Here is a 13,066-nt window from a genome sequence, read left to right on the forward strand (position 1 = left end):
CTTGTCATAAACTTTTTTGAACTTTAAGTAGATATCAGTGTGCAGGTTTTACGTACTTTTCAACGTACTTGATTCAAACTACAATAACACTAAAAAAACTTTAACTAACTGCAGCCTCTGCAATTTGGAAATTGCAGTTTATATTGCTATTTTGATTTTTTTTAGATTAATTGTTCAGCTCTAATTTTAATGGTCAAAATTAAAGAAAACGGTTTAGTTTTTATATGAAAAGGCGTTCATATAAATACTATTAAATAATACACAATCCACTTCTGTACCAGTAATATTTTCATCAGGTCAGGAAATAAACTAAAGTCGTGTTTCTGTTTCACCTCAGATTCTGCTCTTGGTCTTTATGAGGAAGAATTACCAAATAAAAATTAGTCAAAGTAACCGTTTGGCTTTCTGCTCAATTCTTCCACTTTTTTCCTCATTTAAACCCCTGAATCTGGTTTCACTCTTTATTCTGAATGGATACTTCATGTTTATGTAATGGAGAAATTAAGGACAATTCAGGGATTAAAGTAAGGTGTTAGTTTCACACAAACACTGTGACTCCACATGGGAGGAGTTTAGTTGTTGAAGATTGACAAAAAAATATCAGAATTCAATTACTTCCTGGAAAATTGTGTATTTTTGTCAATTAAATTGGGGGGACATGCACAAAAGAATTCTAAAATATCTGAAATATTTTCTAAAATGTCTCAAAAAAAAATTCTAAAATGTCTTTAAGATTTTCTAAATTGTCTCAAATTTTCCAAAATGTCTCAAAGATTTTCTAAAAGTTTCTAAGAGTTAAGCCGATCTGGATGCAGCAAAACCAGAACCATCTTCAGAAGAATGTCACTGAACCAGAAAGATACTCATCAAAACCTTTAATTGCCAAGCCATAGATATATATATATATATATATATATATACACAGTATATTAAATAGAAAAATGCATAGCTCCATGTGGAAGTGACATTATAACTTTACACTCTTTATCTCCTGAATCCCTCCATGATCCACATCCGATCATCAAGCAGTTTGTTTTGTTTTCATCTTTCTTAAAGCTTTCATCAATCAGAGCGGTTTGTGTTGTCCATCCATTCCTCAAGTCTTAAACCGGACGTTAGACGTTATCGTTAGTTTGAAGCCTGGTTTCTTAAACTCTGGTTTGGGACCCAGAATGAGTCGTGGACTTACATTTTTTAGGGTCCCCACATGATCAGCACAATGAACCGTTTTACCAGCCAACTAGATTTTTTTTAGGCGGTTTCACATGAGTTTTTCTAATATGTTAAAAATGTATTTCAGTCAAAGCTTTCTGCAAAAAATAAATGACAAGCTGTCCAGTGATTTTCTCTCGTCTCCAGACCTATCAGCTTATTACCTCCGCCAAGGAGGTTTTGTTTTCGGTGCCATTTGTTTATTTGTTTGTTTGTTTGTTTGTTTGTTTGGCTGTTAGCAGGATTACGGAAAATTACTGGCCCGATTTTAATGAAACTTGGTGGAAGGGTGCAGCATGGGCCAAGGAAGAACCCATTACATTTTGGAGCGGATCCAGATCTAACAAGCAATAATAGCATGAACCTTGGCACAGCTCTGCTCTCCTTCTAGTTTCAGGATATTTTCAGTCAAATTCTCTCTCTGCACTGAGCAGATAATCTGCTGCTTTCAGTAAATTTCACTTGATTCAAGCCAATATGACTTCTTCTGTCAAGAAATCATCATAAAACAATGAAGAGAATCTGGAAACAAGAAACTTTCTCCAAGACAATTTCACTTTTACCAAGAAAATGTCCTGAAACAAGTTACATTCTGCTGGAAAAAAAAAAGAAAAAAGTCTCATTTGTAATTATCTGTCAGAGCAGTGAGATGATTTCACTAAAAAAAAAAAAAAATCTAGAATAATCTTGATGAGTCTGGAGACAAGAGAAGAGAACTGAACCGGTCTGTCGGGTTGTGTCAGTGTTGATGATGTCATGGATTGACCCAACACAGCTTCAGGTAAACACGGCCTGCTAACGGACTTCATCGGCCAATGAAACGTCTCCAAAACCAGCCGCTACAGAAGATTCACTTCCCAGACAGAATAAACCGACTCGAGTCTATATCTGCCTGCGTCTGGCCGATATTCTCTCAGTCCGGTTTTATGGCTGGGCGGTTAATTCAAATCTCCCACAAAAATGAGATCTGAAACAAACTAGGGAATAATATTTGAAATCTACCGACTTTTTTCCTCACACTTTACCGTGACCAGGGTTCCTACACGGGTTCAATTTCAAAATCCCAGACTTTTCCCCAGACCTTTGATTAGATTTGAAGATTTCGGTGTTCGGTACGTTTTGATTCCGATAACTGTGAAAATTATTCTTGGCAACAACAAATGTCGGAATATGTGTGATGGGCTAAAACCACAGAAAACGTGAAGTTGTCTGTTTTCCAAACTTTTTTTCCCAACTTATCAAATCACCATATTGTGTTTCCATGCAGTTCCAGACTTTCCAGACCTGTGTAGGAACTCTGCATGATTTTTCCCTCTCGACAGATCTTGTTATTCATCAGTCCCGCAATAATTTCTCCTTATTATCTTGATGTTGAAGCCCAGACCGGTCCCAGCAGGACCGGCAGCCGGTCCTCCGGGTCCCGCTGTGCCAGACGGGAAGAGCGGAGGCAACAAAAACCCCGATCCAGAACGCAGAGTGCAAACAAACAACCAGAAGAAAAAAAAACAAAATGATAAACAAATGATAATCCACAACACGTCAGCATCTAACAACCAGGACGACTGAATTAGCCAAATAACTGGAGAAGATATCATGTAATCACTTTCACGTTTTAAATGTTTAAAGACGCTCACAACTAGAGCTGCAACGATTCATCGATTATTAAATTGATCGCCAACTATTTTGATAATCGATTAATCCGTTTGAGTGATTTTTTAAGTCAAAATTCTCTGATTCCAGCTTCTTAAATGTGAATATTTCCTGGTTTCTTTCCTCCTCTATGACAGTAAACTGAATATCTTTGGGTTGTGGACAAAACAAGACATTTGAGGACGTCATCTTGGGCTTTGGGAAACACTGATCCACATTTTATAAACCAAACAACTAATCGATTAATCGAGGAAATAATCGACAATGAAAGTAATGGTTAGTTGCAGTTTACTCACAACCAACAAAATCTGAGTTAAATCTGAGAAAATGACACCAAAACTCGAGCGTTTCGTCTGTTTCCTCCAGTTATCTGGCTCAGTATCCCAACTCCTCTAGAAACATCCCCGGGCCTCGACATCACAACGTTCCCCTCATAACAGAAATATATATTTGTATCGTTATTATTATTATTATTATTATTATTTTTCATCTGGTCTCAGGTCAGTCCCGCCTGTCAGTGCCCGCAGCCTCGGATGCCGATCTCCTCCTTGTAGCGGTTGGTGAGCGTGTTCGCCTTGCGGGTGAGCTTGGACAAAACGGCGTGGAGCCCGCTGAGGTGGAAGTGGAACTGCTTCTCCAGGTCCTCCTCCTCCTCCTCCTCCTCCTCCTCCACCAGCTCCACGCCCGTCCCGCCCGGCCTCCCGCCCGTCCCGCCCGGCCTCTCGCCCTGCAGCACGCCCCACTCGATGTCGTTGCGGATGGACTTCAGCAGGACGTAGGAGCCGTACATGTCTCCGTCCCGGAAGTAGGCGGGCGCGGCGTTGTCGGCCGCCGCCCGCCGCAGCGCCCTCAGCTCCGCGCAGTCGTCCAGCGGGACGTCCCGCAGCAGGCTGGGCACCATCACCGTCTGGTCCATGTCGTTGACGGCGCCGAGGAAGCGGTTCATGGCGTTGAACAGCGACTTCTTCTGGTTGTAGGAATCCGATATCTGCATCATGGCGGCGGGGGGGGCGGGGGGGCGTGTCGGTCCTCCTCCCTTTGATCTGGAGCCGTCACCGGCCCGGGACAAACTTAGCCCGCTAATGCTCTTTAGAGGATTATTATGAGGCTGCAGCCAGATCCGGGGTCAGGCTGTGACTCGCTCCTGGCTGCTGCCGTCTATATAGGGACGCTACCTGTCCCAGCATGCACCTGCAGCCCGGGGCTCTGCTGGCAAAGCTGCTGCTGCAGGAGGAGGAGGAGGAGGAGGAGCCGGGGAGCTTCCTGGTTGAGGATGAAGGGCGTTTCCTCCGGCAACAAAGCTCCAGACCGGTTCAAACAACAGGGCAGACCGTCTGAAACACACACACACACACACACACACACACACACACACACACACACACACACACACACACACACACACACACTGTTGGTTATCGTTAAACAGTCAAGAAAAGAGGAAAATGTCGGTAGAGTTCCTGAGTCTAAACCCGCTTCTTTCCGTTAGCATCACCCGCTGACATTTCCAGCTGCCTTCCTTCCTTCCTCCTTTCCTTCCTTCCTTCCTCCTTTCCTTCTTTCCTTCCTTCCTTCATGTCTGAACACTTCCAGAGTCCGAAAACTACGCTGTCACCGTCTGTTAGAGGCCGTTAATCTGTCCCATCCCGTCAGCGCAGAGACACCGAGCTAACCGAGCAGAGCTCCCGGGTGTCAGCCTGCTCCTGCCCGCTAGCATCAGCCGGCTAACCGGAGCTAACACACCGTGACAGCCACCGGCCTTCCGTGTTGATGGATGTCACTGCTCTTCTCCGGGTGTAACGTAACGCAACGTTACATCTGCAGTTCGTTACTTTGACACACAGAGTCAAGAATTAAACACACGAACAGCTCGAACAGATGCTACTTTTCCCGTTAATTAGCGTCAGCCGGCTAACGCAGCTAGCGAGCTAGCAGTAACTACATTAACATGATGTGACGGGAGATCCATTATCGGACGCGGTCTTTCCCTCTTCCTGGACCTCGAGCTCCCACAAACACTCGGTTCGTGTGATTTAAACGGGTTTATCACCGCAGACACCAGCTTTAATAACGGACACAACATATTTCCGAGGTCCAACTCAAACGGATCTCTGCTTTACCGAAACCGGACTGCAGCATCCGCGAGGCGCTGAGCTTTTTACACGCTTTTACTCGCCTCGATTTGCGGTCGCGGTTACTGATGTTTCCCGGCTCTTTAAAGCCTTAACCCGGTGTGATCAATGCTCTAATTCAGATCCACAGCTTGTCAATAAATAAGTTATGTTAGGAAGGCGGGTGGCGCTGGGAAAAAAAGGACAAGACAACACCAGGAACTAAGCGTCCATTGGGTTTTGTCCGATAATGGATCTCAAGGCGTTGCATCCGTACTCGGGCATCTAACGGAGAAACGGGGCGGTTACGTAAAGCGGCGGCGGCTCTGATGTTTTCAGATCCGCCTCCTCGTGGGACTGAAAACTCCCGCGGCCAGCTAAGTCGGGCTAACCGGTAGCCGTTCCCCGGTGAGCTTACCGTCGGCTGGGTGTCGGTGTCCCGTCCTGTCGGTGTGCGAGCGGCTGCTTCTCCCGGCGGTCTGCTGTGTGTCAGCGGGGCGGCGGACCGGGACCGGAGGGTGTAGCTGTAATGTCGGACAGCCCACCGACCGAACCTCCAGCCTCAGCCAATCACAGAGCCCGTGACGTCAGGGTGCCCCCCCTTCCCCCCTCCAGAACTAAAGTAAACGAAAAGAAAAGAAAATGTGTGCTGCTGCAAATTCTAACCTTTATCATGATAAAACAGTAACATCCATAATGACAATCATACTATAACTACTAAAACTCTGCTTCTAATATTAATAATATAAATAGTAATTCTCCTACTGATAGTCTTGAGGTTTAAAATAATATTATTAATATTTCAGATTTTGTTGTTATCCTTACCAATTTTTATCTTTGTTGCTTTTTTTAATGTCATTTTTTTTTTAGACAAATTGTCTTTCTTTTGCTTGTTAATCCATTTATTTTGTGTAAAGCACTTTGAGTTGCATTCTATGTATGAATGGTGCTATAAAAATAATGCTATTATTATTACTAAGAATAATACTACGGAAGCGTAATGCATTCACTTGAGAAAAAAAAATTGCCCTGTTTTTCTGAATTAACAAGATAATTATCTCAGAATTCTGAGAAAAGTTTTCATGGAATTATTATTTTTTTTTTTATAATTCTGCTCTGCTTTTTTAATTAAGGAGATAATTATCTCAGGAAAAACAGAGCAGAATTATTTTTTTCCATGAAAACTTTTCTCAGAATTAATGAGATAATTATCTTGTTAATTCAGAAAAACAGGGCAAATTTTTTTTTTCTGCCAAGTGAATGCATTACGCTTCTGTATAATGCTGCTCCTCCTCCTCCTCCTCCTCCTACTACTAATAAACACTAATACCACAATAGGACAGCACAGTATGGAGAAGGTCTCATGTGGACTTCAGTATGTTCCAGTCAGTGAGTCTCAGTAGAACAGCGCCGCTCTGTGGCCGCAGGTGGAATGACTCCTGTTCTGATGATGTTTGACTCTGTTGTTGTTGCCTTTATAAGATTATTACAAGAAATGATTTAAAATTACCTTCTTATTCCCCAAGACATTAGACTGGCAGACTGTTTGCATTTGATAATATTTTAATTAATTAATATTTTATCGAGATAAATTACATTTGGAAAACAATTATTTTATTGTAGCCTACTGGTTTTGTGTTTGATGTATTACTTTTTTCAGAGCCTTTGTGTTGTCAATAAATCTACTTTATAAATCACTTTCACTAAATACATCAACTGTATTCTTTGATTTGTTGGTTCTTCTTCCTATTTCTATTTTTATTATTATTATTATTAAGTTCATTTTCAACACAATGCCCAGTGTCCAGTTAAAGCCCAGTGAGGTTTTTGTCAGATCAACCAGTTTATTAATACAGAACATTCAGTATCAGCAGATCATGCACTTTTCAAAACATTTCTTACACACAAGTCATTTCAACTTTGAATGAAGAGAATCAGTTAAATTATTGATTTATGAGCATCATGTACATTTATCCATATGGATTTCCACCAAAAAAACACAAAGCCACAACACTGACATGAAAAGAACACAAGTGTGAAACTCATTCAGAGTTTGGACCTGCTGCTTGCCGTAGACAGTCGAGCCACATCACAGTTTGTTGTACAGTGAAAGCAGTTCATACATTCTGTCCCTGTAGAGGAAGAGAGCGGGGTGCAGAGGGGGGAACGCCCTGCATGAGGAAGACGCCGCCATGTTGGAAGACTGAAGACTGATTTAATGGGATTGTTTCTTATGGAGGAAAAGAAAATGTCTGATTTCAGTGGTTCTGCTGTAAAAAAAGTAAAAAAAAAAAAAGATGATTTTATAGACCAGAGCCAGCAGGTTTGATGTTTGATGCAGGCTTGGCTGTCAGTCTTCCAACATGGCGGCGTGGTTGCCACGGTAACTGTTGGTAACCACAGTCCAAACAGTCTGGAACAGAAAAAACAAAGCGGTGACAACCCAGAGGCTTCTGACTGGGACAGTGAGAGAGAAACACTCTGCCTGTCAGCACAAACTGCTGCTGAGGAGCCGCTGAGCAAGGCAGTGAGGCTGAGGCTGGACTGGACTGGACTGGACTGGACTGGACTGGACTGAGAATGAGAATGAGACTGGACTGGACTGGACTGAGGCTGGACTGAGGCTGAGGCTGGACTGAGGCTGAGGCTGGACTGAGGCTGGACTGGACTAGACTGGACTGAGGCTGAGGCTGGACTGAGGCTGGACTGGACTGGACTGGACTAAGGCTGGACTGGAGGCTGGACTGGACTGAAGCTGAGGCTGGACTGAGGCTGAGACTGGACTGGACTGGACTGAGGCTGGACTGGGCTGAGGCTGGACTGGACTGGACTGAGAATGAGAATGAGAATGAGACTGGACTGGACTGAGGCTGGACTGAGGCTGAGGCTGGACTGAGGCTGGACTGGACTAGACTGGACTGAGGCTGGACTGGACTGGACCGAGCCTGGACCGGACTGGACTAAGGCTGGACTGGAGGCTGGACTGGACTGAAGCTGAGGCTGGACTGAGGCTGAGACTGGACTGGACTGGACTGAGGCTGGACTGGGCTGAGGCTGGACTGGACTGGACTGAGAATGAGAATGAGACTGGACTGGACTGGACTGGACTGAGGCTGGACTGAGGCTGAGGCTGGACTGAGGCTGGACTGGACTAGACTGGACTGAGGCTGGACTGGACTGGACCGAGCCTGGACCGGACTGGACTAAGGCTGGACTGGAGGCTGGACTGGACTGAAGCTGAGGCTGGACTGAGGCTGAGACTGGACTGGACTGGACTGGACTGGGGCTGAGGCTGGACTGGACTAGACTGGACTGGACTGGACTGGACTGGACTGAGGCTGAGTCTGGACTGGGCAAACACTGATGTGACATGAAGCTGCTGCAGAGGGAAATGTATTAAATCCACTCAGCAGGCGGATGGCAGTTTAACTGACTAGAAACCAGCTAAATGGACTAATTAAGTCTTAACGAGCGGCTTAACGAAGCTAAAGGAGCAGCAGAAGAGAGACAGACAGCTACCGGACACATGAAGTACTGTAATAACCTGAAAGGATTTTAAATTAGATTTAAATAAAACAAGCAAGAAGACAGAGAGCAGCTGGAGCAAAGCCATTCAGTCTGAAACGTTCAAATCCAGAAAACCAGGATTTTTTTTAAAGCTGCACTAGACAACTTCACTCTTTAGCGCCCCAAGTGGCAGCAGGACATAACTGTTTGAATTTTTGAATGTTGAGGACTTCATTACCCAGAAATCCTGTGCAATGACGTCAGTAACGTCACGAGCGTTCACACTGCGAGCGACTCTGTTCTGACAGAGTGTGGGCGGGGCCAGGGGGGGGGTCTGTGGGCGGGGCCATGGGGTCTGTGGGCGGGGCCATGGGGTCTGTGGGCGGGGTCAGGGGGTCTGTGGGCGGGGCCAGATGTTTTGAACAGGTGAATCAGATATTGTTGTTGTTTCATAACGTTACACTGTTCTGATGAGTTAACATAGCTAGTTAGTTAGCTCTTATTAGGAAGCATTAATGGAAAATAAATAGGAAAAAATTGCATCGACTCCAACGATTGATGCAACCGTTTTCTGAGACGTTTATTCCTGTTGTCTTTAAATCGCTGTTGTTGGGGGAAAACCTTGTATCTCCAAAATGTAGGAAACAGTAAGTAAGAAACAGCTTTTGTGAGTTCATCCAGTTGCTTTTGAAAGGATTGTAGAAACCCATGTGATTCTTCAAGTCCTTCAGGTTAAAGATCCCACTGAATCCTCTTCCCTCTGTGACTCTAAAGGAGTTGGATGGTCTATCTAAACATGGTGAAAGTATCAAAACTAAATCCACACAATCCATATTAGTGCAGCGAGCCTCTAAACGAGCCGTTTGGACTTCCGTAACTTTGTGATGTCACAAAGGTTCGCTCATTATCATTTTTGTAAGAAATAACAGACTAACAAAGTGTTTTTTTCAAAGCGGTTGAGCGGTTGTCATCGTTTATTACCGGAGAGTTTTCCCTACCTGTAGCCGCCGGGCCGCGGCGTCTCACGCTTCTCTCTGGAAACGGTTAGCCGATCGGAAGGGAGGGTCGTTAATATTAATGAGCCTTAAAGACACGGAGACAGAAACGGCCTGTTCTTGGTAAGGCTCAGAGAGATGCTGGAAAATGAACGTGGAGAAATGGATTGAGAGTGTTTTTGGTTCATGACACCACACACACAGCTTTGAATGGACAGAAAGACTCAAAATAAAACTCTGGACAGTAGAATATTTAAAACATAAAAATCACCAAAATCTATTTAGCATTACGAGGTTTTCACCTGACAGTGACCAAATAAAAGTTGTGGAGAACTGCAAAGTTTTGAACGGCTTGAATCAACTTCATGTTTATTTTGTGCTACTGAAATAAAATCACATCAATATGGACACAAGGAGATGCAGAAATCTGATGTTGACGATAACGGTGAAAAGTTCAGCTGTGGTGACAGGTTTGTTGAGCGTCCAATCATCAGCTGAGTTTCCTGGTCGCTCAGCTCTGGAGGAGAGGAAGGACTGACTGTTGCTCACAGTGTGAACGCACCGGTAATGAAAGCTTGAAGGACTTCATTACCCAGAAGACACTGCAGTTTTACAGTCCAAATCTGGACTTGAGCAACTTTAAGTTTTGGGTTTATTTGATTTCATTTGTACAAATGAAAAAAAGAAAGAAGAAAAGGAATAGAAACTGTGCAGAGAGACAAAGAAACCGTGGAAATGATTTGTTGGTAAATGGGAGTCTGAGTCATCTGGGGGCTGAAAACCAGTGAAAAATCTCTGAATTCCTCAAAGATTATTTCTGGTTTCAACTGACATTTACCAACATGACATTAGTTCTATTAGAAGCAAAAAAAAGAGAGAAACTTTTCACGTTTTTCACAGATTTTCAGCATCAAAATAAAACAAAAGAAGAGAGGAATGTCGACAGGTTGCATCCAGTTTGAGACTGAACTGAACTGGAGAAGGAGAAAGTGTGTGTGTGTGTGTGTGTCTGTGTGTGTGTGTGTGTGTGTGTCTGTGTCTGTGTGTGTGTGTGTGTGTGTGTGTGTGTGTGTGTCTGTGTGTGTGTGTGTCTGTGTGTGTGTGTGTGTGTGTGTGTGTGTGTGTTTCCCCAGGTTTCCATGGTGATGTGCGTCCTTGTCTCTCGTTTCTGAAAGACAGCAAAAGAGACAAGAAAAAAGAGATGAACGTAAATATGAACAACACACACACACCAGTCTGATAGTCTGGTGTGTGTGTGTGTGTGTGTGTGTGTGTGTGTGTGTGTGTGTGTGTGTGTGTGTGTGTGTGTGTGTACTTACCTATAGAGCTGTTAGACCATCTCATACTGGTTGGCAGTGATGAGGCGAGACAGACAGCAAGCTAACCACATGCCTATTAACTAGAGAGAGAGAGAGAGAGAGAGAGGGAGAGAGAGAGAGAGAGAGAGAGAGGAAGGGAGAGAGAGAGAGAGAGAGAGAGCGCGAGAGAGAGAGAGAGAGAGGAAGGGAGAGAGAGAGACAGAGAGAGAGAGAGACAGAGAGAGAGAGAGAGAGAGAGAGGTGTCATCAGCAAAAGAGTTCACATTTCTTCAGCAGCACAACACGAGTCGAACTGAATAGTTTATTATAAACTATAGAGTCGAACTGAATAGTTTATTATAAACTATAGAGTCGAACTGAATAGAGTTTATTATAAACTATAGAGTCGAACTGAATAGAGTTTATTATAAACTATAGAGTCGAACTGAATAGAGTTTATTATAAGACCACATCTGCTCCCTCCACACTTTAATCAGCCAAAACTGAAATTAAACCAGGACAATATTTGCCTGTTTGATTGATTTTAAAAAGTCCTTTGATGTGATTTGGCCTGTTGTATAAACAGTATCTGAGGGAACATGTATGATAAAATAAAATCACTCTATGGAAATAATGAATCTAGTGTGAAAATAGGGAATAAAAGAAGTGAGCATTTGACTGACGGAGGCACTGGCTGCCCTTGAAATATGATTGGCCGCCATTGGTCCCGCCCCAGATTTTCTTGCACGTCATTGGCTGTTTCTTCCTTTGGACAGACTGAGTTACCGAAGAGTGACAGGTGTTCAGATTGTGTTTCTTTCTTTTCTCTTTCTTTCTGACACCTGGAGACACACCTGCTGCCTCGATACTGAATGAAAAGAAAATGTCTTGAATCCAGTAAATCAGTATGTAAACAAAGCCTGCAGTGTTTCAACAGGGGGCGCTGTGTTACTGCTACACACCATACATGCTCTCTCTCTCTCTCTCTCTGTCCCTCTCTCTCTCTCCCTCTCTCTGTCTCTCTCTCTCTGTCTCTCTCTCTCTGTCTCTCTCTCTCTCTTTCTCTCCCTCTCTCTCTCTCTCTCTCTTTCTCTCCCTCTCTCTCTCTCTCTCTCTCTCTCTCTCTCTCTCTTTCTCTCCCTCTCTCTCTCTCTCTCTCTCTCGTCCGTTACCGTTTAACGGCCTAATTAACGGAACCAAGAGCTGAGGAGGAGAGAGAGCGCACACACACACACACACACACACACACACACACACCCTCAGCCCCTCCAAGGCCTATTATGGGTAATGGAGTAGGTCGCCGTGACAACGAGCAGCGCCGTCAGGGCTAATGGGGCATGTTAGCCGGAGGAAACCACACACACACACACACACACACACACACACACACACACACACTAGATCTCTCTCTGTTGCCATACTGATTTCTCTCTCTCTCTCTCTCTCTCTCTCTCTCTCTCTCTCTCAAATGAGGTTTAGTTTTGTGTTTTCAGTATTTTCAGCCAGTGTCAGAGGTTTAGTTTTGTGTTTTTAATATTTTTATGGATTTACATAAAATCCACATAAAAAGTCAGTGGAAAAATCGGTTCCCAGTGGTTCAGAAAACATAAAATAGAGTGTGGGCAATCGTATAATGCACAAAACAAATTTCTTATTTGCTATAAATAGTGATGAAATAACACAAGCACTTAACAATAACTGAACACATCCTGTATATAAGATTTAGTGTTGTATTTGTAATGTTTTTGTCTTGTATATAAGGTTTAGCTTGTGATATTTGTGATATTTTCCCCCTGTATAGAAGGTGCAGTTTCTAGTATTTTCTATATAATCATACCTGAGAGAAGGCGATGCCGAACGTGACTCCAGCTATGATTCCCATGTTGGTCTCTATGAAGGACGTCACCAGGTCATAACACCCCTGCAGACAGAGGGCTGTTTATTTAATCATGCATTCATTCTCCTGTTTATCTGTCATTCATCAATTCATCAATTGACCTTTTTCACATGGCGGCCATTTTGAACACTCAGGGTGGGAATCTCTACCCAGAAGATTGTCAAACAGATATAAAACTGGTATTACCGTATTTCCTCTAATAGTGGCCGGTAGTCAGTTAAAATGTCCCGGGGTCGTGGTCGACACGAACAAATAAAGGCCGGCCCCAAATACAGGCCGGGGAAAAAAACAAAGGAAAAAACAACGGTGGATACCGGTAAACTCCTGGTGCCTGTTATATAATGTAACTGTAGTTTGTAGTAACGTACAAGTGCCACAAGATGGCAGTATGCCACA

At 43.7% G+C, this 13,066-nt stretch overlaps 2 protein-coding genes across 2 annotated transcripts in view; both read right to left on the reverse strand.

Annotated features, from left to right (window-relative positions):
• Positions 1-868: 868 nt before the first annotated feature.
• Positions 869-5,464, reverse strand: LOC139653193 (mid1-interacting protein 1-B-like). Its single transcript, XM_071530169.1, has 2 exons — positions 5,392-5,464; positions 869-4,196 (listed from the first exon to the last, which is right to left on the reverse strand). The coding sequence occupies exon 2, from the start codon at positions 3,857-3,859 to the stop codon at positions 3,377-3,379; it is 483 nt and encodes a 160-aa protein (XP_071386270.1). The 5' UTR covers positions 3,860-4,196; positions 5,392-5,464; the 3' UTR covers positions 869-3,376.
• A 5,341-nt stretch (positions 5,465-10,805) lies between these two features.
• Positions 10,806-13,066, reverse strand: part of LOC139653192 (tetraspanin-7-like) — a gene marked incomplete at its 5' end in the record, with an annotated part of 5,412 nt that continues 3,151 nt past the window's right edge. The window contains 2 exons of the mRNA XM_071530168.1: positions 10,806-10,874; positions 12,611-12,694. Coding sequence (XP_071386269.1) covers positions 10,806-10,874; positions 12,611-12,694 — 153 coding nt within the window. The remainder of the gene's footprint in view (positions 10,875-12,610; positions 12,695-13,066) is intronic.

The sequence above is a fragment of the Centroberyx affinis genome, unplaced genomic scaffold, assembly GCF_046629955.1.
Source record: "Centroberyx affinis isolate AG114_WGS23_722 - 3 ecotype Tasmania unplaced genomic scaffold, CSIRO-AGI_Caff_v1 ptg001894l_1, whole genome shotgun sequence".
In the NCBI taxonomy this organism is placed as follows: Eukaryota; Metazoa; Chordata; class Actinopteri; order Beryciformes; family Berycidae; genus Centroberyx; species Centroberyx affinis.